The 24907-nt window shown below is 52.5% G+C and overlaps 1 protein-coding gene across 1 annotated transcript in view; it reads right to left on the bottom strand.

Moving 5' to 3' along the window:
* The window catches only part of LOC140716970 (serine/threonine-protein kinase SIK2-like), a 334708-nt gene that overhangs the window by 217492 nt on the left and 92309 nt on the right, over positions 1-24907 (bottom strand). The window contains 1 exon segment of the mRNA XM_073030168.1: positions 18505-18568. Within this exon segment, the coding sequence (XP_072886269.1) occupies positions 18505-18568 (64 nt within the window).

The following is a 24907-nucleotide window of genomic DNA, read 5'->3' as shown; positions in this document are numbered from 1 at the left end:
CAGGACGGGTGACTGAACCAGCGGGGAGAGAAAGAGAGGAGTGGAAAGGGAACACGGGGTCAGGAGAGGAGGGTCACAAGCAAGAGATTAAGGAGCACTAGACAGCGACTGGAAAAACGAAGGGTTAGAGATGGGCAGAGAGAGAGAGAGAAAGACACACACACACAGTAGATGGAGAGAGAGAGGGATAGACAGAGTGCGGCAGCTAAAAGAAAGAGGCAGAAGCAACATCCTGTTTCCCAGCAGGTGAGCGTGGAGGTCAAGGCTGAAACATCTGCACTCAGGTTCAGTCTGAACCGCCGACGAGTTTCTGTCAGCTCCACCATGGATGGTGGTCTCCAGCCAGATCGCTTCACGCCACGTGCTACGAGATGCCGCAAAGGGCCCAGACAGCCGTGCAGTTGGGTGGGGGGGGGGGTCCTCTCCAGAAAGACCTCAACCCACCCCCACCCCCCACAGAGCACAGGAGCAATTGTAGCCCACAACGACCGCAGTGCGGGACAGCACACGGCCAGGTGAGGAACGGGTGATCGGTCAGCCCTCAGTCATCCGCAAAGCCGAGACATTGTCGCCAATCGCCCCGTCGAGCAGAACGCGGAGTCACCCGCTCGCCTGGTCGCCAACGGCCGGTTTGGACAAGGCAGCTCGGCCGGCTCATCGAGAGTGTACGTGGTCGGGCCCATCGCACAAAGTTTGACTTCAATCGCGACTCCTCCCTTCACAGGTGACAGCGGAGGCCAGACAGACGTCTGTCTCAATACCGATCAAACTTCACCGTCACGTCTACACAAAGCCCAGACAGACGTCTGTCTCAATACCGATCAAACTTCACCGTCACGTCTACACAAAGCCCAGACAGGCGTCTGTCTAATTGTCGATCAAACTTCACTGTCACGTCTACACAAAGCCCAGACAGACGTCTGTCTCAATACCGATCAAACTTCACCGTCGCGTCTACACAAAGCCCAGACAGGCGTCTGTCTCAATACCGATCAAACTTCACCGTCGCGTCTACAGGCTCTAACCTCTGCGACTCCCGTCTTTCTGGTTTACTGCTCAGCCTCGAAATCTGTGGAGAAGTCATCCAGACTTTTTTTTTCCGGTCTCTCCTCTTCACTCGTGCTCTGTAATCCAGGGTGAACTTCCTTCATCACCTGCCCAAAATGTCTCCCCTTCCTTCCCGTGACAGGGCGAACGGTGGTGCACAAAATGCCCTAAGTGAGGGCTGACCAGAGCTTTATACAGTCCCAACTCGACTTCCTGACTATATACATACACACACCTGTAGACAGACCGATATATAGTCCCTGACAAAAAGTACTCAGCCCCCTCCCCCCCCGGAAGTTCTCGTGTTTTACTGTTTTACAACATTGAATCACGGTGGATTTAATTCAGCTTTTTTTTTTTTGACACCGATCAACAGAGAAAGACTCGAAAACTGATCTCCGCACAGTGATCTGAATTAATTAACAAATATAAAACGCAAAATAACTGATTGCGTTTAGTATCCACCCGCCCACCCCCTTTAACGTGACGCACCAAATCACCGCTGGCGCAGCCAGTGGGTTTCAGAAGTCACATCATTAGTTAAACGGAGATCTGTGTTTGGAGACCTGTGTGCACTCAAGGTGTCTCGACTGTGGCGAAAATAAGCCTGTATCTGGAAGGTCCGACTGCTGGTGAGTCAGTATCCCGGCAAAAACTACACCGCGAGGACAAAAGAACACTCCAAGCAACTCCGCGGAAAGGTTATTGAAAAGCACAAGTCAGGAGACGGATACAAGAACATTTCCAAGTCACTGAATATCCCTCGGAGTACAGTCAGGTCAATCATCAAGAAATGGAAAGAATATGGCGCGGCTGTAAATCTGCCCAGGCCATGCTCAAAACCTGAGTGACCGTGCAAGATGGGGACTAGTGAGGGAGGCCACCAAGAGACCTACGACAACTCGTACTAGATGTATATTAAATAGTTAGTCAATAAATTCAATGGGTAGTGCAATACTTAAAAAGTAAAAAAATAGTGAGGCAGAGTTCAGGGGTTCGAAGTCCATTCAGGAATCAGATGACAGAGGGGAAGAAACTGTTCCTGAATCGCTGAGTGTGTGTCTTCAGGCTCCTGTACCTCCTCCCTGATGGCGGAGGGGAAGAAACTGTTCCTGAATCGCTGAGTGTGTGTCTTCAGGCTCCTGTACCTCCTCCCTGATGGCGGAGGGGAAGAAGCTGTTCCTGAATCGCTGAGTGTGTGTCTTCAGGCTCCTGTACCTCCTCCCTGATGGCGGAGGGGAAGAAGCTGTTCCTGAATCGCTGAGTGTGTGTCTTCAGGCTCCTGTACCTCCTCCCTGATGGCGGAGGGGAAGAAGCTGTTCCTGAATCACTGAGTGTGTGTCTTCAGGCTCCTGTACCTCCTCCCTGATGGCAGAGGGGAAGAAGCTGTTCCTGAATCGCTGAGTGTGTGTCTTCAGGCTCCTGTACCTCCTCCCTGATGGCAGAGGGGAAGAAGCTGTTCCTGAATCGCTGAGTGTGTGTCTTCAGGCTCCTGTTCCTCCTCCCCGATGGCGGAGGGGAAGAAGCTGTTCCTGAATCGCTGAGTGTGTGTCTTCAGGCTCCTGTACCTCCTCCCTGATGGCGGAGGTGAAGAAGAGGGCATGCCCTCGTGAGGTCCCAAAAGATGGACGCCATCTTTTTGAGGCACCGCTCCTTGAAGATTTCCTGGCTGCTGGGGAGGCTAGTGCCCATGACGGAGCTGACTAATTATTTTTTTTACAGCTCTCTGGCGCTCACTTCGACCCCGTGCATCACCCCCCTCCCCTACCCTCCCGTCGCGGATGTACTTGAACTCCCGAACTCGCTCTCCGGCAGCTCCTTCTCGAGAAGGTACTCGCAATCGGAACGGGGAAGAAATCCCACCTTCACCAGCAACGCACATGGTTACACTTGGCCCAATATCGGAGAGGATCCGTGTTTCCTCTCCGGGAAATTTGTGAACTGACCCGACGGGAATTCCGCACAATCCAGTAACTCACGGCCACAGTCCCTGAGTTTTCTCAATTCCAGATCTATTAATTCACACCTATTTTAAATTTCCCAGTTGCTCGGGCAGCACCTAAAGCGGTGTTTCTGGGTTAATGGTCTGGCTCTAACCATAACAGTCCGATAATTTAATTATCACATCAATATTCACAAGCGAGTAACTGTTTCAGATTTTTCTGTTATTCTGTGAAACCATTCACGGTTTCGGGGGGGATTTACAGCTTCGCACAGGGTTGCTGAGGAAAACAAGGGACAATTTGCATAAAGCAAGCTCTCAAAAACAACAAACTATAAAAGGCTTTTGTTGTGCTCACTGAGGGATAAACACTGGCTGGGGAAACCCTCTTTCAATGGAGTTACACATCGCCGAAACAGGCCTTTCGGCCCATCTGCCCCGCGGCAGCCCGAAAAAAAAATGTGACGCGCAAAATGCTGGAGGGACTCGGGAGGCCGGGCGGCGTCTGTGGGAGAGGGTGAACAGTCGACGCATTTCTCCTCCCGGGCCTGAAGAAGGGTCTCGGTCCGAAACGTCGACCGCATACTCTTATCCGTAGACGCTGCCTGGCGTCCCGCGTGAACCACTCTGGATTTCCAGCACCCGCAGATTCTCTCCCATCTGCCGTAGGAGCGGGTCCCATTTGCCCGTGTTTGACCCTTTCCTCCTACCCCTGCCCCGTCCGAATGCCTTTTAAAAAGCTGTCACCGTAACTGTCTCAAACACTCCCTGCAACTCGTTCCATAAAGATACCACCCTGTGTCTTTAAAAAAAAAAAATTCTCCTCCCCCCCCCCCGCCTCAAGTTCCTATCAAGTCCACCCCGACACCTTCAACCTACGCTCTTGGTAACCCGTCCCCGGGGAAAAGGCAGATTGCGTTCACCCGATGATCGCCTCTCAGCCTTTGAGGAGTGAAGCCCCAGCCTGTCCTCTGACTCGGTCCCTCCAGTCCTGGCCCCATCCTCGTAAACCCCTTCTGCACGCCTCCCGGTCTGACAATATTCTTCTTGCAGCGGAGTGGCCGAAACAGAAAACACTACACCCAGGGTGGGACCTCACCAGCACCCTGTAAAACTGCATTTTCAGAAACGGAATCGGCTCGGTTGTCCCACCCGACGTGGCAGTGGCGCAGGGCCCTGAAAATCCTCCGTCACGACCCCGTCTGCCTGTGACTCCACTTACAAGTGAGTCGCTGACTCGTGCACCACGATGGCGCCCACATCGATTTCCCACACTTCCAGTAATTCCCCCACTTCCCCATTCCCGTTTCCCTCATCTCCTTAGCTGCCTCTCTGGTGCTCCTGTCCCCTTCCCATTCTCCCGTGGTCGTCTGTCCTTTACCATCAGACTCCCCCCTTCTCCAGCCCTTCATCCCGTTCACCGACCGACTTCCCAGCTCTTCGCGTCTGCCCTTCCCCCCCCCATTCCCAGTTCCACCTCTCACCTGCCAACCTGTACGCCTTCCGCCCCACCCACCCTCTTGCCCTGACCTCTCCTCTTCCTTTCCGGTCCTGACGAAGGATCTCGGCCCGAAACGTTGACTGTTCACTCTTTTCCTGAGCTGTTGAGTTCCTCCAGCGTTTTGTGTGTGTGTGTGTGTGTGTGTGTGTGTGTGTGTGTGTGTGTGTGTGTGTGTGTGTGTGTGTGTGTGTGTGTGAGTGTGTGTGTGTCTGTGTGTGTGTGTGTGTGTGTGTGTCTGTGTGTGTGTGTGTGTCTGTCTGTCTCTGTGTGTGTGTGTGTGTGTGTGTTTGTCTCTGTGTCTCTGTCTGTGTGTGTGTCTGTGTGTCTGTGTGTGTGTGTGTGTGTGTGTCTGTGTGTGTGTGTGTGTGTGAGAGTGTGTGTCTGTGTGAGTGTGTGAGTGTGTCTGTGTGTGTGTCTGTGTGTCTGTGTGTGAGTGTGTGTCTGTGTGTGTGTCTGTGTGAGTGTGTGTGCGTGTGCGTGTGCGTCTGTGTGTGTGTGTGTCTGTGTGTGTGCGTGTGTGTGTGAGAGTGTGTGTCTGTGTGAGTGTGTGTGTGTGTGAGTGTGTCTGTGTGAGTGTGAGTGTGTGTCTGTGTCTCTGTGTGTGTCTCTGTCTGTGTGTGTCTGTGTGTGCGTGTGTGTGTGTGTGTGTCTGTGTGTGTGTGTGTGTGTGTGTGTGAGAGTGTGTCTGTGTGAGTGTGTGTGTGTGAGTGTGAGTGTGTGTCTGTGTCTCTGTGTGTGTCTCTGTCTGTGTGTGTGTGTCTGTGTGTGTGTGTGTGTGTGTGTGTCTGTGTGTGTGTGTGTGTGTGGGTGTGAGAGTGTGTCTGTGTGAGTGTGTGTGTGTGTGTGTCTGTGTGTGTGTCTGTGTGTCTGTGTGTGTGTGTCTGTGTGTGTGTGTCTGTGTGAGTGTGTGTGTGTGAGTGTGTCTGTGTGTGTGTCTGTGTGTCTGTGTGTGAGTGTGTGTCTGTGTGTGTGTGTCTGTGCGTGTGCGTCTGTGTGTGTGTGTGTGTGTCTGTGTGTGTGCGTGTGTGTGTGAGAGTGTATGTCTGTGTGAGTGTGTGTGTGTGAGTGTGTCTGTGTGTGTGTGAGTGTGTGTCTGTGTCTGTGTGTGTGTGTGTCTGTGTGTGTGCGTGTGCGTCTGTGTGTGTGTGTGTGTGTGTCTGTGTGTGTGCGTGTGCGTCTGTGTGTGTGTGTGTGTGTGTGTGTGTGTGTGTGTGTGTGTGTGTGTGTGTGTGTGTGTGTGTGTGTGTGTGTGTGTGTGTGTTGTCTTGGATTTCCAGCATCTAGATATTTTCTCATGTTTCTGACCTGTACTCCAAGCTCCCTCCCTTCGAAAACACTCCCCAGGGGGCCTGCCATTCCCTCCACAATTTCACAGTATTTCTGTTTCTTTGCATGGTTTTTAAATCTGTTCAGCATACATACACTGTGTATTCACAACATCTCCTCCACAGTTTCACGCTTATGAACGTGACGCTAAGCACAGCCCCAATGCCATTTTCAACCGTGCTAACGCCACCGTCGTGGGCCAGACCGACAGCATTACCATTTGCCAGATCGGAGGTGGCAGCGTATCGGAGGGAGGCCACAACACCTTAACGTCAGCTGACCTCGGGCAGGAGGAGGAGCAAGTCAAGAGGACCTCTAAGCAGGGAGATCAGAGATGGAGAGGGTCAGCAACTTTCAATGCCTCAGGGGTTACCACCTCAGAGAGCCTGTTCAGGGGCCCTGACACCAGTGCAATTACGAAGAGAGCACAGCAGCACCTCAGTCACTTGCCCTGCCCAATAACCCCGAAAGGAGGCAATCGGGAACACTTTCAACGTAATCCCTCCCGATATTTTCTGTAAACCTGAAAGGACAGTCAGTTCAATAGTTTGCAGCAAGTCCCTCAACATGCCACTCTGGTGTCAGAAGCTAGAGTACTCAACAAAACCTTCGTTCGCTCGCTTCAGAGAGAGGAGTCTTATCCAGTAAGGCCAGCTGGCTGCTAGTTTGATTCTCTGTTGCACAGGAGGTACATTTGTAGATGCTGTGGGCAACAAGGTGCAGCACTGGTCATCTCAGGGCCTGACAATAACAATCACCCGGGTTCAATTCCCGCCGCTGCCTGTAAGGAGCTTATACTCTGGGTGCACTCAAAAACTGCTATAGTTTTGGAGGCTCCATCTTGGGCACTAGCCTACAAAGTACCCAGGACATCTTCAGGGAGCGGTGTCTCAGAAAGGCAGCGACCATTATTAAGGATCCCCAGCACCCAGGGCATGTCCTTTTCTCACTGTTACCATCAGGGAGCAGGTACAGGAGCCTGAAGACACACACTCAGCGATTCAGGAACAGCCTCTTCCCCTCCGCCATCAGGGAGGAGGTACAGGAGCCCGAAGACACACACTCAGCGATTCGGGAACAGCTTCTTCTCCTCCGCCATCAGGGAGGAGGTACAGGAGCCTGAAGACACACACTCAGCGATTCAGGAACAGCTTCTTCCCCTCCGCCATCAGGGAGGAGGTACAGGAGCCTGAAGACACACACTCAGCGATTCGGGAACAGCTTCTTCTCCTCCGCCATCAGGGAGGAGGTACAGGAGCCTGAAGACACACACTCAACGATTCAGGAACAGCTTCTTCCCCTCCGCCATCAGGGAGGAGGTACAGGAGCCTGAAGACACACACTCAGCGATTCAGGAACAGCTTCTTCCCCTCCGCCATCAGGGAGGGGGTACAGGAGCCTGAAGACACACACTCAGCGATTCAGGAACAGCTTCTTCCCCTCTGCCATCAGGGAGGAGGTACAGGAGCCCGAAGACACACACTCAGCGATTCGGGAACAGCTTCTTCTCCTCCGCCATCAGGGAGGAGGTACAGGAGCCTGAAGACACACACTCAACGATTCAGGAACAGCTTCTTTCCCTCCGCCATCAGGGAGGAGGTACAGGAGCCTGAAGACACACACTCAGCGATTCAGGAACAGCTTCTTCCCCTCTGCCATCAGGGAGGAGATACAGGAGCCTGAAGACACACACTCAGCGATTCCGGAACAGCTTCTTCCCCTCCGCCATCAGGGAGGAGGTACAGGAGCCTGAAGACACACACTCAGCGATTCAGGAACAGCTTCTTCCCCTCTGCCATCAGGGAGGAGGTACAGGAGCCTGTAGGCACACACTCAGCGATTCAGGAACAGCTTCTTCCCCTCCGCCATCAGGGAGGAGGTACAGGAGCCTGAAGACACACACTCAGCGATTCAGGAACAGCTTCTTCCCCTCCGCCATCAGGGAGGAGGTACAGGAGCCTGAAGACACACACTCAGCGATTCAGGAACAGCTTCTTCCCCTCTGCCATCAGGGAGGAGATACAGGAGCCTGAAGACACACACTCAGCGATTCGGGAACAGCTTCTTCCCCTCCGCCATCAGGGAGGAGGTACAGGAGCCTGAAGACACACACTCAGCGATTCAGGAACAGCTTCTTCCCCTCTGCCATCAGGGAGGAGATACAGGAGCCTGAAGACACACACTCAGCGATTCAGGAACAGCTTCTTCCCCTCTGCCATCAGGGAGGAGATACAGAAGCCTGAAGGCACACACTCAACGATTCAGGAACAGCTTCTTCCCCTCCGCCGTCAGGGAGGAGGTACAGGAGCCTGAAGGCACACACTCAGCGATTCAGGAACAGCTTCTTCCCCTCCGCCATCAGGGAGGAGGTACAGGAGCCTGAAGACACACACTCAGCGATTCGGGAACAGCTTCTTCCCCTCCGCCATCAGGGAGGAGGTACAGGAGTCTGAAGACACACACTCAATGATTCAGGAACAGCTTCTTCCCCTCTGCCATCAGGGAGGAAGTACAGGAGCCTGAAGGCAGACACTCAAAGATTCAGGAACAGCTTCTTCCCCTCCGCCATCAGGGAGGAGGTACAGGAGCCTGAAGACACACACTCAGCGATTCAGGAACAGCTTCTTCCCCTCCGCCATCAGGGAGGAGGTACAGGAGCCTGAAGACACACACTCAGCGATTCAGGAACAGCTTCTTCCCCTCCGCCATCAGGGAGGAGGTACAGGAGCCTGAAGACACACACTCAGCGACTCAGGAACAGCTTCTTCCCCTCCGCCATCAGGGAGGAGGTACAGGAGCCTGAAGACACACACTCAGCGATTCAGGAACAGCTTCTTCCCCTCCGCCATCTGATTCCTAAATGGACACTGAACCCTTGGACACGACCTCACTTCTTTTAAATACACAGTATTTCTGTTTTTTGCACGATTTTTTAATCTTTTCAATATACATATACTGCAATTGATTGATTTATTTATTATTACTATTTTTATTTCATTTATTATTATTATTTTCTACATTATGTATCGCTTTGAACTGCTGCTGCTAAGTCAACACATTTCCCGTCACAGGATAATAAACCTGATCCTGACTCCGTTTCCTCGCACAAGTCTAAAAGACGTACAAGTCGGGAGGTTAATTGGTCACCGCCAATCGTCCCGCGATCAGGCCAGGGCTTGAATCACGTCAGTAGGTAGGGAGGGCATCCTTGGAGCAACTGCCCAGCGAAGCCAGCGGATACAATTGTGGAATAAGGGTGCACTTTGGGAAGCCGAGTCACGCTGGGAGTCAGCAGCAGATGCCGGGGCACCAAGGAACGCTGACCGGAAAAGTCCACGGGTTCAGATCCCTCGCTGTCTCAAAATGGCCTCACCGGCCGACAAGGAGTTGTGCGGCAGGAGGGATCGAACACAAGGATTTGGACAGGTGCTGCCTGACTGCTAAGTTTCTGCCGTTTCTCTCTTTTTTTTAAATAGTTCGGATTTCCAACTTCTGCGCTGTCTTAATTAACAAATAGGTCCATCAGAACAGGCAGATAAGTGAATTGATAAATGAATACATTAGTTAGTTATTTCATTGGGCTGACCTTGATGAAAGCAGCTCTCCACCATCTTCAAGTCAAGTCACTTTCATTGTCATTTCGACCATGACTGCTGGTACAGTGCGCAGTAAAAACCAGACAACGTTTTTCAGGACCATGGTGTTAAATGTTACATCTTCTCGGGGGGGCAACTGACGGCAGAGAACATGCAGCCCCTCAGGAAAATACTTGGAATAATTCCTCAAAATATCCGCGGTATTCCTCTGCCTGACCAACGCCTCATTGCGTTTGTTACATCGATAGGGAGGAGGGCCGTTCTGTTGAAGCGGGAGGATACGTCGGCTCCCACTCCGTCACAACGGTTCTCTCAAGTCTTAGTTTGGAGAAAATTAGGAGCCGAACCTTCGAACCTGTGTTTGATTTTGAGAAAAGATGGGGCCCATTTGCTCGTTACTGCCGTTTGAGTTCATTGGTAGATTTTATCCACGATCTGATTGTAAATGTTGGTATGAATCTTTTTTGCTGGCGGTTTGATGTTTACCGTTAGAAGCTTCTTGTATGACGCACGGCTCCGGGGTCGAACACCCAGCAGATTCTGTTTCTCACTTTTCTTTGCTTTAGAAAGGGTACAGAAGAGATTTACCAGGATGCTGCCTGGTTTAGAGAGTATGGATTATGATCAGAGATTAAGGGAGCTAGGGCTTTACTCTCGGGAGAGAAGGAGGATGAGAGGAGAAATGATAGAGGTGTACAAGATATTAAGGGGAATAGATAGAGTGGACAGCCAGCGCCTCTTCCCCAGGGCACTACTGCTCAATACAAGAGGACATGGCTTTAAGGTAACGGGAGGGAAGTTCAAGGGGGATATTAGAGGAAGGTTTTTCACTCAGAGAGTGGTTGGTGCGTGGAATGCACTGCCCGAGTCAGTGGTGGAGGCAGATACACTAGTGAAGTTTAAGAGACTACTAGACAGGTATATGGAGGAATTTAAGATGGAGGGTTATATGGGGGGGGGGGGGCAGGGTTTGAGGGTCGGCACAACTGCACAGCTGTACTGTTCTATGTTCTATGTTAGTAGGGTTTTTTCCTTTCTTTTTTGCGTGTCACCATATTTTTCAATCTTTAGAACACTGTGTTTTCCCCTTTGCGACATTGTAAGTGTTACTTACTTCAACGTACCCTTGTTATTTTGGATAATAATAATAATAATAAAAAGATTTGAAAAGGAAAATACAGTCCCGGGATTTCCCGGCGTTACACTTCAAAGTGCCACTCGGTGGAGAGGCGCTCTTTGAAACCGTAGCTGTTGGAGAACCACCAGCCAAGCGCGACCCGCAAGGTCAGAGGGTTTAACAAGTTCCACCCCGGGCTCCGAGACACACCCCATATAAATGCTAATAAAACAGACAATCGGGAGAGTCGCTACCAAGTCCCCTTGTAAAGTTCTACTCAAAACAATTTAATAGCAGGTTTTATAATCCTTCAAATGGTATGAAAATGTTAAAGGACTTTTCCTGTTCATTGGTTTGCCTTCCCCCTGCCCTGTCTTATTCCTCCACCCTCCTCTCCTCACCTATCTATCACCTTCCCTCCTCCTTCCCTTTCTCCCACTGTCCACTCTCCTCTCCTGTCAGATTCCTTCCTCTCCAGCCCTTTACCTTTCCCAACCCATCACCTCCCCCTTGTGTCCCTCCTCCTTCCCTTTCTCCCACGGTCCACTCTCCTCTCCTATCAGATTCCTTCCTCTCCAGCCCTTTACCTTTCCCACCCGTCACCTCCCCCTGGTGTCCCTCCTCCTTCCCTTTCTCCCACGGCCCACTCTCCTCTCCTGTCAGATTCCTTCCTCTCCAGCCCTTTACCTTTCCCACCCGTCACCTCCCCCTGGTGTCCCTCCTCCTTCCCTTTCTCCCACGGCCCACTCTCCTCTCCTGTCAGATTCCTTCCTCTCCAGCCCTTTACCTTTCCCACCCATCACCTCCCCCTGGTGTCCCTCCTCCTTCCCTTTCTCCCACAGTCCACTCTCCTCTCCTATCAGATTCCTTCCTCTCCAGCCCTTTAACTCTCCCACCCATCACCTCCCCCTGGTGTCCCTCCTCCTTCCCTTTCTCCCACGGTCCACTCTCCTCTCCTGTCAGATTCCTTCCTCTCCAGCCCTTTACCTCTCCCACCCATCACCTCCCCCAGGTGTCTCTCCTCCTTCCCTTTCCCCCACAGTCCACTCTCCTCTCCTATCAGATTCCTTCCTCTCCAGCCCTTTACCTTTCCCACTCGCCTGGCTTCACCCGTCACCTTCCAGCTGTGGCCTCTCCCACTTTCCGCACCCGCCCCCCCCAGCCCTCCCCTTCCTTCTCAGTCCCTGAGGAAGGGACTCGGCCCGAATTGCTGACTGTGCACTCTTTTCCACAGGTGCTGCCTGGCCTGCTGAGTTTCTCCGGGGGGTGGGGAGGTGTGTGTGTGTGTGTGTGTGTGTGTGTGTGTGTGTGTGTGTGTGTGTGTGTGTGTGTGTGTGTGTGTGTGTGTGTGTGTGTGTGTGTGCGTGTGTGTGAGTGTGCGTGAGTGTGCGTGTGTGTGAGTGTGCGTGAGTGTGCGTGTGTGTGCGTGTGTGTGCGTGTGTGTGCGTGTGTGTGTGAGTGTGTGTGAGTGAGTGAGTGAGTGAGTGTGTCTGTCTGTGTATGTCTGTCTGTGTGTGTGTGCGTGTCTCTCTCTCTCTCTCTCTCCCCCCCCGAATTTCCGGCATCTGCAGATTCTCTCCTGTTTATGAACGTCGTGAAGTTTGTCTTTTGGTTTTTGAAAACCAAATCACAAAATAGATCCAATCACCAGGAGCTATTTGGCATCTCGCCAGTGTCTCTTGGGGTTGGGGGGAAAGGGGAAGGGGAGGTAGCGTCTACCCCTGGTAGGACTGGGTGAGCCTCTTGCCACGTAACCCTGTCGGCAGGGGTTGGGGTGGGGGGAAGGGGAGGTAGCGTCTACCCCTGGTAGGACTGGGTGAGCCTCTTGCCACGTAACCCTGTCGGCAGGGGTTGGGGGGGGAGGGAAGGGGAGGTAGCGTCTACCCCTGGTAGGACTGGGTGAGCCTCTTGCCACGTAACCCTGTTGGCAGGGGTTGGGGGGGAGGCAAGGGGAGGTAGCGTCTACCCCTGGTAGGACTGGGTGAGCCTCTTGCCACGTAACCCTGTCGGCAGGAAGAGGTGCAGGCTCCGAATTGAATTCGCGCGGTACGATCTGGGCACGGGGGGGGGGGGAGGGGGAAGCAAGCGGAAAACCCACCTCTCCCTCGTCAGACCGTCAGAGGAGAGGAGTTGAACTGAGCTCCACTCACGGGTGGCGGGAAGCAAGCGGCAAACCCACCTCTCCCTCGTCAGACCGTCAGAGGAGAGGAGTTGAACTGAGCTCCGCTCACGGGTGGCGGGAAGTCGAAGAGACTCCAGCGCCCCGGTGCCAAGGAACGTCCAGCGGAATCCCTCGAGCCCACCACCAGCAGGGTATCAACCCAGCCCTTGGGAAGGTGGCGATGAACCGCTGCGGCCCCCGAGGTGTGGGGAGGGGATTCCGTGATTCTGAGGAACGGTGACCTGTTTCCGAGTCGGGATGGCGAGTGACTCGGAGGGGGATTTCCAAGTGGTGCTGTTCCCAGGTATCTGCTGTTCTCGTCCTTCTAGAGCGTGGTGGGCGTGGGTCTGGGAGGTGCTGCCTTAGGAACAGTACACTTAGTTGGTTCTAATGGGTTATAAAAAGTTCTGTGTTGGTGCAGAAGGCATCGGTCTGGTGATCTGAAGGTCACTGGTTCGAGCCTCAGCTGAGGCAGTGTGTTTGTGTCCTTGAGCGAGGCACTTAACAACACATTGCTCTGTGACAACACTGGTGCCGAGCTGTATGGGTCCTAGTGCCCTTCCCTTGGACAACATCGGTGGCGTGGAGAGGGGAGACTTGCAGCTTGGGCAACTGCCCAGGCAGGGTCCATGGTCTCTCGAGACTAACGGATGCCTAGAGAAAGGTCGCTGGGTCAAAATCATGGAATTCCCTCCCTGACAGCACCGTGGGTGTCCCCCACACCTCAGGGAACGCAGCGGTTCAAGAAGGCAGCTCATCGCCACCTTCTCAAGGGCAACTAGGGATGGGCAATAAATGCTGGCTCGGCTGGCGATAAGTAAGATCTCTGACCGAACTTTCACAGAGACCTGACTGATGTCCATTGCCCTCCCTCAGACAACACACTTGGTTCCCTCTTCAAACAGTCCAACGAGCGATTGAGACGGGGCTGAGCTGCCGGCTCGACGCTCAACAAGCGGGCAAGGAGCCGACGGGATTCGAACCCCCGGGGCCACTTGACTCGACGTGAATGCCACCACACCGCTGGCCGGCTAGGTAGAGAGGGTACCCTGGAGAAACTGCCCAGCGATACATTCCGAATGTTAAAAGGTAGAGAGTGTACCCTGGAGAAACTGCCCAGCGATACATTCCAGATGTTAAAAGGTAGAGAGGGTACCCTGGAGAAATTCCCCAGCGATACATTCCGAATGTTAAAAGGTAGAGAGGGTACCCTGGAGAAACTGCCCAGCGATACATTCCGAATGTTAAAAGGTAGAGAGGGTACCCTGGAGAAACTGCCCAGCGATACATTCAGAATGTTAAAAGGTAGAGAGGGTACCCTGGAGAAACTGCCCAGCGATACATTCCAGATATTAAAAGGTAGAGAGGGTACCCTGGAGAAACTGCCCAGCGATACATTCCGAATGTTAAAAGGTAGAGAGGGTACCCTGGAGAAACTGCCCAGCGATACATTCCGAATGTTAAAAGGTAGAGAGGGTACCCTGGAGAAACTGCCCAGCGATACATTCCGAATGTTAAAAGGTAGAGAGGGTACCCTGGAGAAACTGCCCAGCGATACATTCCGAATGTTAAAAGGTAGAGAGGGTACCCTGGAGAAACTGCCCAGCGATACATTCCCAATGTTAAAAGGTAGAGAGGGTACCCTGGAGAAACTGCCCAGCGATACATTCCAGATGTTAAAAGGTAGAGAGGGTACCCTGGAGAAATTCCCCAGCGATACATTCCAGATGTTAAAAGGTAGAGAGGGTACCCTGGAGAAACTGCCCAGCGATACATTCCGAATGTTAAAAGGTAGAGAGGGTACCCTGGAGAAACTGCCCAGCGATACATTCCAGATGTTAAAAGGTAGAGAGGGTACCCTGGAGAAATTCCCCAGCGATACATTCCAGATGTTAAAAGGTAGAGAGGGTACCCTGGAGAAACTGCCCAGCGATACATTCCGAATGTTAAAAGGTAGAGAGGGTACCCTGGAGAAACTGCCCAGCGATACATTCCAAATGTTAAAAGGTAGAGAGGGTACCCTGGAGAAACTGCCCAGCGATACATTCCAGATGTTAAAAGGTAGAGAGGGTACCCTGGAGAAACTGCCCAGCGATACATTCCGAATGTTAAAAGGTAGAGAGGGTGCCCTGGAGAAACTGCCCAGCGATACATTCCGAATGTTAAAAGGTAGAGAGGGTGCCCTGGAGAAACTGCCCAGCGATACATTCCGAATGTTAAAAGGTAGAGAGGGTACCCTGGAGAAACTGCCCAGTGATACATTCCGAATGTTAAAAGGTAGAGAGGGTACCCTGGAGAAACTGCCCAGCGATACATTCCGAATGTTAAAAGGTAGAGAGGGTGCCCTGGAGAAACTGCCCAGCGATACATTCCAAATGTTAAAAGGTAGAGAGGGTACCCTGGAGAAACTGCCCAGCGATACATTCCGAATGTTAAAAGGCCTGAGCAGATTAGATACGGCAAAAGTTATTTCCCGTGGTAGGGGAGTCCAGGACAAGAGGGCACGACTTCAGGATCGAAGGACGACCTTTTAGAACTGAGGTGCGGAGAAGTTTCTTTAGCCAGAGGGTGGTAAATCTGTGGGATTTGTTGCCACGAGGGGATGTGGAGGGCACGTCATTGGATGCATTTCAGACAGAGGGAGATAGGTTCCTGATTAGCCGGGGCATCAAAGGGTCTGGGGAGAAGGCAGGGGGAGTGGGGCTGACTGGAGGAACGGGGTCAACCCATGACTGAACGGCAGAGCAGACTCGATGGGCCAAACGGCCTTCTTCTGCTCCTATATCTTATGGTCTTAGGATACAATTAAGGAATGAGGAGCCAGGCGGTGGATTTTGGGAAGTCAGACGGGGATAGGACAAAAATGGTAAACACCAGGGCAGGAAGATCCAAGGCTCCATCAAAATGGGCTGACAGGCTGGTGAAGGAGAGACACCTTCATCGGCTGAGGGATCGAATCCACAAACTGGGACGGATGCCGCCTGACGGCTGAGTGTCTCTGGCTTTCTCTGTTCAGATATGCACCACCAGAAGCAGGGTCTCGGCCCGAAGCAGAGGCTGTTCATCCGTTTCCACGGAGACCGCCCGCGCTTCTCAGTTCCTGCAACGCATCGTGTGCGTTTGCTTTGGTGTCCCAGCCTCTGCAGACTCTCTCATCTTCATTACAACGAACACTCAGAGATTCTTGGTCCCGATTCTAACGAAGTAAACGCGTTATCCGAATGCGGAGATGCTGCTGGCTTAGTTTCAGCCCCCTCAACCTCCCCCCCTTCTCTTTGGGGAAAAGGGAAGTATGTCTAATGGTCCCACCCGAAACCCTGATCACCCTCAAGACTGCATTCTGACAGGCTGCATCGCCGCCCAGTGAGGGCAGCGGGCATGGCCTACCGCACAGGATCGAAGGAAGACTCTCCCACCGTTGGAAACATCCTCTCCACATCCACTCTATTTGTGCCCTCTGGTCCTTGACTCCCCCACTACAGGAAACATCCTCTCCACACCCACTCTATCTGTGCCCTCTGGTCCTAGACTCCCCCACAATAGGAAACATCCTCTCCACACCCACTCTATCTGTGCCCTCTGGTCCTAGACTCCCCCACTGTTGGAAACATTCTCTCCACATCCACTCTATCTGTGCCCTCTGGTCCTAGACTCCCCCACTATAGGAAACATCCTCTCCACACCCACTCTATCTGTGTCCTCTGGTCCTAGACTCCCCCACTATAGGAAACATCCTCTCCACACCCACTCTATCTGTGCCCTCTGGTCCTAGACTCCCCCACTATAGGAAACATCCTCTCCACACCCACTCTATCTGTGCCCTCTGGTCCTAGACTCCCCCACTGTTAGAAACATCCTCTCCACATCCACTCTATCTGTGTCCTCTGGTCCTAGACTCTCCCACTATAGGAAACATCCTCTCCACACCCACTCTATCTGTGTCCTCTGGTCCTAGACTCCCCCACTATATGAAACAGCCTCTCCACACCCACTCCATCTGTGTCCTCTGGTCCTAGACTCCTCCACTATAGGAAACATCCTCTCCACCTCCACTCTATCTGTGTCCTCTGGTCCTAGACTCCCCCACTATAGGAAACATCCTCTCCACATCCACTCTATCTGTGTCCTCTGGTCCTAGACTCCCCCACTATAGGAAACATCCTCTCCACGTCCACTCTATCTGTGCCCTCTGGTCCTAGACTCCCCCACTATAGGAAACATCCTCTCCACATCCACTCTATCTGTGTCCTCTGGTCCTAGACTCCCCCACTATAGGAAACATCCTCTCCACATCCACTCTATCTGTGTCCTCTGGTCCTAGACTCCCCCACTATAGGAAACATCCGCTCCACATCCACTCTATCGAGGCCTCTCCCCTTTCGTTGAGGTCACCCCTCATTCTTCTGAATCCCAGCGAACGGAGGCCCGGAGCCATCAGACGCTCTTCATGAGCCGTTGAATCCTGGAATCATTTTCGTCAGCCACCTTTGAACCCTCTCCAGTTTCAGCGCGTCCTTTCCAAGATAAGGGGCCAAAGCTGAGGCCTCACTGGAGCCTTATAGATCCTCGGCAATACCAATCCCTGCTCAAGCCTCACGCCGCGGGCTTGCCTGCCGCAGAAAACCGGATGGGACATGCGGAAAATCTACAGCGCGGTGCCCAAGCTCGGCCGGGGCCTGGCCTCGCCCGGCGGTGGAGCGACAGGCTGCGTCGTGTACACCACCAGGAGACCGCACCATCGATTGCCGGACATTGCCGCTCAGGGTCTCGGGCTATACAAGTTCCCCCCCCACCCCCGAGAGAATATGCATCTTAACTCGCTATAGTGAATCACGTTACTTGCTATTTGTGAATGTTTCGCACCTTGGCCCCAGAGGGATGCTGTCTCATCCAGCTGTAACTACGTACGGTTTTTGAACGATAATCAAACTAGATGTGATATTTTCGGATGACCAGGTAACGGACGTTAAACAGCAGGCCCATACCATGCCCATCCGAGTGGATCACTGTGGATCTCAGGATCCACCTCTCAGCAGAAGCAGATCTTGACAAAGACGTTCACGGCTTATCCCAGAGGCTAATAAATTGCAAATGGAAGTCCATTCCAAAACTCTTTCCTCATCATAGACAGCAAAAATTGCATATGGCACTCGAGCAAACACATTCAGAAGATACCGGCATTTACATAACTTCATTTGCCTACAGCGTCAATGATGTAGTTTTGAATCTCAACACACAGGCCAGCCAGAATTTCAATCACTAAGTGCCGTCCATCGTTCAGCCTCTCAGCGGACCACAACCTTGCCCGCCTCACTGACCCGGAGAGCTACTACGCTGGCTGGAGTCAGGGCTTCCTGCTTTGGCTCTTGGTAGGGTCACCTGTGTGTGCCGAACAGGTCAAAGGGTAGAGGTCACACTGGGAGTGGTCCAGGTTCCGGGGTGGGGGGGGTGCTGACAACCCTGACCGGTCAAACAAAACTGTTACGGAAACAGCAGTGAAGAATCCTTCGACATCAGAGCTTGACAGTACTCCCGAGCCTCCGCCCGGGACTTGTGTGACTGACGGTGGTGAAAACCGAGAGGAAGGTACTGACACGAGGAGGGAAGCCCCCGAGCACCGCCAGAGACGGAGGGCCTTCATCGCTGCCCCAAACACAAGCCAAGTAACGGGCATGTCTTTACTCACTCAAAGTTAAACCTTTTAACAAACAAACAGACAGAAAGGCCAAACCATCACAAAGAACCTCGGTTAACTTGCACATGCCGCCCGTGGAGCTAGGAGACAATAGAGGTGGTGGTGAGATTAACACTTACCGAAGATCTCTCCGTTTTTGGCGTACTCCGTTACTAAATAGAGCATGTTTTTGGTCTCCATGACCTGTGAACACAAGAAAGGGCAAATCAACACCTCTCTCCAACATGGTCCGTCGTACACTATACACCTGTACAATAGTCGTACACTATACACCTGTACAATAGTCGTACACTATACACCTGTACAATAGTCATACATTATATACCTGTACAATAGTCGTACACTGTACACCTGTACAATAGTCGTACACTGTACACCTGTACAATAGTCGTACATTATACACCTGTACAATAGTCGTACATTATACACCTGTACAATAGTCGTACACTATACACCTGTACAATAGTCGTACATTATACACCTGTACAATAGTCATACATTATACACCTGTACAATAGTCGCACATTATACACCTGTACAATAGTCGTACACTATACACCTGTACAATAGTCATACATTATACACCTGTACAATAGGAGATGAGTTATACAGCTCTCATTATGTGCACGTGCAGTTCAACTCTCTGAGTGATTATGCAGAAAGCTTGAAGTTAATAACTCATCTCGTTCTATCTCAGGCCACAAACTTATCAACCACCCCTGCTGGGGACACTTTCTGGAGGTCCAAGATCCGTATGCTCCACGACCGCTGGACTAAGTGTGTGAATGTGGGAGGGGACTATGTTGAAAAATAAATGCGACACCTTCTACCGTAGGCCACAATATCAATCACCCCTGGTATACATATATTTGTCAACGTGGAGCGAGGACCAAGTTTGTAAACCTGGCGGGAACAAAGGATGTTGGGAATGGCGAGGGGTGGAGCGACACGGGAGGGGGTGGCGGACAGGCGGCAGAGAAGGAGTGCCAGGGGTGGGGTGGGGGGGGGGTGGTACGGGTGCAGACACACCCCCAGCCCTGCAGGGTCACACCTGATTCCAGACAATTGGCTTACTGATCATTACAGAACGTCTCTCTGGTGCTTCCCTCCTCCCAACCACCACTCCCCTCTTAATCGACCTCCCACTCTCGGTCCACACCAGAATCAGGTTCGTCGTCACTCACACCCGTCACGAAATGTGTTTTGTTTTTTGCTTCGCGGTGGCAGTGGAGCGCAATATGTAAAATTGCTGCACAGTGAGCAGACGCCCAGGTCTCCCTCGCCACATGTTCGCGCCCAGGACTTTTTGCACGGTACTGTAATTAAAAAACAACACTTAACTAAGGGATCCATTCAAAGTTCAAAGTACACTTTTATCGAAGTACGTGCACATCAGGAATCGTGAAAGTACACAGACAGCAAGACCATTCCCTGCCAAAATATTCCCTGCCTTTAAACTTGAAAGAACAAAAAAAATATCCTTTCGTTAGAAGATCATGGGCTGACATTAAAAAGCTCCGAGCTTCAAAACACATTTTTTTTAAAAAAAATTTGTGTTCCCTTTGAAGGTCGAATCCCAAGCAAGCCACAGAGTTGCAAACTCTCGTCAGGGTACTTCACCTCCGTTGGGTTCAGAGGTTCCCAGCCTCCCTCGTGCCATCGAGCCTGACCGTTAACCGTGGGGCTCCGCTGTCCCCGGTAAACACAGTTGAGTTAACCCGTCCACTCCCGGGCAGACAGATGCAAATTAAAGGCAAGCGTAAACAAAGTGAGGTTGAACCTTGACTTCGAGATAAAGCCTGATAACTAGGCCTCAGAACATTTCTACTCCCCAAACGGTCAAAACAAAGCCAAGTAATAGTCTAAAATACCATTACACTCAGAATGACATGTCTCTCATTAACTTGCTCCATGGGTTAAACACAATCAACCTTGGCTGGGTCGCCTGGGCGACGGTGTCTAAAGGGGTGAAATGGCCCCAGGTTGCGTTACTGACGATGTGTCCCAGTGCGCACCCGGTTCGTTCAGCCAAGTGTTGTCGGACCACGATAGCGAAAGGCGTGGGCCAGGTTAAAGTGGCTCCACCGCGCCACGCCCCACACGCCTCACCACGCTGAACCCCACAGCCTCGGTGTTGGACCTGGCCGATGCAGGCCTTGGCCGGCTCAAAGTGGCCGGGTTGCGCGACGCCGGATCTCCAGCGAGGAGAGGGGAGGGATGACCCGCCCGCTGCCCGGACACCCGTTAGCCGAGGGTCTCCGCGGACGCCAGGCCCCGGCGGTGACGCTCCGCCAGACCACACCTTCACAAGAGGAAGCAAGATGGCTCTCCGGGAACGGCGGAGAGCGGTGGGTAGAATCGGGAGCGGCAACCTCGCGGGGACTGAAAAGCAATAAGAGAATCCGCTCGAGGAACTCAGTGGGGCCGTCGATGGAGACAGAGAGGAGGCTCGGGTCAAGACGCTGCCCAAGCCCATCCCACTTGAACCCCTAATTAACTACTATTACCCAGGGAGCCAAAAGAATGGTGGCATCGGGAACTGGAAAGTAAAGCAGGGACAGTGTTAAGGTGTGGCTCTGTAAGGTTAAAAATTAATCACATCGAACGGTACGGCACAGGAACAGGCCCGTGACGTTGTGCTGAAGTAGCCGAGACGCAAGTTAAAACAAAACCACAGGAGATCTAATCTCTCCTACCTACACGATGTCCGTATCCCTCCATCTACCTCACAACCGTGCTCCCATCCAAACGCCTCACCACACCAGGCAGCACATCCCAGACATCCACCAGTCTCGGAGTAAGAGAACTTACCCCTCACACCCCCCTCGAACCTTACCCCCCCCCACCTTCAATGCCTGCACTCCCCTGGGAAACAGATACCCCCTGTCTACCCTATCCATGCCTCTCATAATCTTATCAACTCCCGTCACGAGCGAAGAACAGAGATCGACTTTAAAAAAATAGACTGTTTTATTTTCAGGTTTTTTTTTAAAAACCTTATGATCCTGCTGATCATCGGAGGCAGGAAAGGGCTGTTCAACGGTGCCCGATCAGCCTCGTGGGGTGAGGGTAGAGGCCGCCGCCGGGACTTTGCAAGCAGGACGTTATGCGATGGGGTCCGACAGCTGAACCTGGCTCCTTGCGGGGGGCCGGGGGTAGAGCCAGTCGCCGAGGAACTCTGACGGAGTGGAAGGGGGACAGAAAGCAACCTTCGGGAACCGAGCCCGGCAGCGCTCGACCGCAACCTGACCAGCGGAACGACGAACACAAGCCAAGCGTCACTTTCTCAGACTCCAGCCGGCCAAAGTACTGGGCGAGGAAGCAATTTTAGTGCTGGTGGGGGGGGTTCTTCCATCACCCACAGAAAGTGATCTGCAGAGCCAGATAAAGCCTGGTTATCTAAATGGAACTATTTAAGGTCTTCTAATGGCTTCTGGCAGAGTCAAGTTTCTGTTGTACAATAAACAAGCGATAACGTGGGAGAAGGGAAATGCTTGCGGAATGCATCGCCAACACGTACCAGCTGCGGCAATGGCATTCCGCACATCCAACCGGACAAACCCTGCCTCGCAGTTCAGCGGGACAGGACTTGGCCAGAGCCCAGGACAGCTACTTCCGAACCGGAATATCAGAACCAGCTCATGTCGTGAAATTCGTTAACTTTACGGCAGTAGTACAATGAAATAAACGATAAATAAATATAGAGGTAAGTACGCATATATCGATTAAATCGTTAAGCAGTACAGTCGGCCCTCCTTATCCGCGGGTTCCCCGTGCACGGATTCAACCAACCGCGGATCGGGAAAACCCGGAAGTTCTCTCTGCAGCACTCGTCGTTTCAGCATGTGCAGTCTATTTTTTCCCTAAACAATACAGTATACTGACTATTTACATAGTATTAGGTATTATAAGTAATCTAGAAATGATTTAAAAGTACAGGCAGTCCCCAGGTTATGAACGAGTTCTGGTCCTGAGTCCATCTTTAAGTCGGATTAGAAGTCAGAACAGGTACATCCGGTATTATTTAGCGTCAGTTAGTCAAACGTTTTTCTTAGTATACAGTACATATTTTACCTTGCTATGCATATAAAACACTTATGAAACATACGTATTTCAATAATTAAACCACTGCGTTGCTTAGTAATAATTGTAGCTTTCATTGGGGCAGGGCCTTTCACATGCTCCATTAAAATTGTTCCAATCGTTGACCGACTATAGCCTAACGCTTTTCCAATGACCGATGGCGTTTCACCTCTTTCCGATCGCTTTATTACTTCCACCTTATTTTCAATCATGATTGTGATTATTTTTGTGAACAGAAACACTGTGGGTTCAGAGCTGCACCGTCAGGTCCTAAAGTCCACCGCACTGAGACAGGTTCAATAAGGTCTGGGGTTCCGCCGGGTCCTAATGTCCACCGCACCGAGACGGGTTAAATAAGGTCCGGGGTTCCGCCGGGTCCTAATGTCCACCGCACCGAGACGGGTTAAATAAGGTCCGGGGTTCCGCCGGGTCCTAATGTCCACCGCACTGAGACGGGTTAAATAAGGTCCGGGGTTCCGCCGGGTCCTAATGTCCACCGCACTGAGACGGGTTAAATAAGGTCCGGGGTTCCGCCGGGTCCTAATGTCCACCGCACAGAGACGGGTTAAATAAGGTCCGGGGTTCCGCCGGGTCCTAATGTCCACCGCACTGAGACGGGTTAAATAAGGTCCGGGGTTCCGCCGGGTCCTAAAGTCCACCGCACTGAGACGGGTTAAATAAGGTCCGGGGTTCCGCCCGGTCCTAAAGTCCACCGCACTGAGACGGGTTAAATAAGGTCCGGGGTTCCGCCCGGTCCTAATGTCCACCGCTCTGAGACGGGTTAAATAAGGTCCGGGGTTCCGCCGGGTCCTAATGTCCACCGCACTGAGACGGGTTAAATAAGGTCCGGGGTTCCGCCGGGTCCTAATGTCCACCGCACGGAGACGGGTTAAATAAGGTCCGGGGTTCCGCCCGGTCCTAATGTCCACCGCACGGAGACGGGTTAAATAAGGTCCGGGGTTCCGCCCGGTCCTAATGTCCACCGCACGGAGACGGGTTAAATAAGGTCCGGGGTTCCGCCGGGTCCTAATGACCACCGCACTGAGACGGGTTAAATAAGGTCCGGGGTTCCGCCCGGTCCTAATGTCCACCGCACTGAGACGGGTTAAATAAGGTCCGGGGTTCCGCCGGGTCCTAATGACCACCGCACTGAGAGGGGTTAAATAAGGTCCGGGGTTCCGCCGGGTCCTAATGTCCACCGCACTGAGACGGGTTAAATAAGGTCCGGGGTTCCGCCGGGTCCTAATGTCCACCGCACTGAGACAGGTTAAATAAGGTCCGGGGTTCCGCCGGGTCCTAATGTCCACCGCACTGAGAGAGGTTAAATAAGGTCTGGGGTTCCGCCGGGTCCTAATGTCCACCGCTCTGAAACAGGCTGAATAAGGGACTTGAGTATCTGCGTTTTTTGGTATCCGTGGGGGGTCTCGGAAACAATCCCCTGCGGATAAGGAGGGCCCGACTGTACAAAATAAACAGAAATAAAAAAAGTAATGAGGTAGTGTTCAAGGGTTCAATATCCATTTAGGAATCGGATGGCAGAGGGGAAGAAGCTGTTCCCGAATCGCTGAGTGTGTGTCTTCAGGCTCCTGTACCTCCTCCCGGATGGCAGAGGGGAAGAAACTGTTCCTGAATCGCTGAGTGTGTGTCTTCAGGCTCCTGTACCTCCTCCCTGATGGCGGAGGGGAAGAAGCTGTTCCTGAATCGCTGACTGTGTGCCTTCAGGCTCCTGTACCTCCTCCCTGATGGCGGAGGGGAAGAAGCTGTTCCCGAATCGCTGAGTGTGTGTCTTCAGGCTCCTGTACCTCCTCCCGGATGGCAGAGGGGAAGAAACTGTTCCTGAATCGCTGAGTGTGTGTCTTCAGGCTCCTGTACCTCCTCCCTGATGGCGGAGGGGAAGAAGCCGTTCCTGAATCGTTGAGTGTGTGTCTTCAGGCTCCTGTACCTCCTCCCTGATGGCGGAGGGGAAGAAGCCGTTCCTGAATCGCTGAGTGTGTGCCTTCAGGCTCCTGTACCTCCTCCCTGATGGCGGAGGGGAAGAAGCTGTTCCTGAATCGCTGAGTGTGTCTTCAGGCTCCTGTACCTCCTCCCCGATGGCGGAGGGGAAGAAGCTGTTCCTGAATCGCTGAGTGTGTGTCTTCAGGCTCCTGTACCTCCTCCCCGATGGCGGAGGGGAAGAAGCTGTTCCTGAATCGCTGAGTGTGTGTCTTCAGGCTCCTGTACCTCCTCCCCGATGGCGGAGGGGAAGAAGCTGTTCCTGAATCGCTGAGTGTGTGTCTTCAGGCTCCTGTACCTCCTCCCTGATGGCGGAGGGGAAGATGCTGTTCCTGAATCGCTGTGTGTGTGTCTTCAGGCTCCTGTACCTCCTCCCTGATGGCGGAGGGGAAGAAGCTGTTCCTGAATCGCTGAGTGTGTGTCTTCAGGCTCCTGTACCTCCTCCCT

This window comes from Hemitrygon akajei, chromosome 26 (assembly GCF_048418815.1).
Source record: "Hemitrygon akajei chromosome 26, sHemAka1.3, whole genome shotgun sequence".
Classification (NCBI taxonomy): domain Eukaryota; kingdom Metazoa; phylum Chordata; class Chondrichthyes; order Myliobatiformes; family Dasyatidae; genus Hemitrygon; species Hemitrygon akajei.
This window is presented reverse-complemented; position numbering and strand designations above follow the sequence as displayed.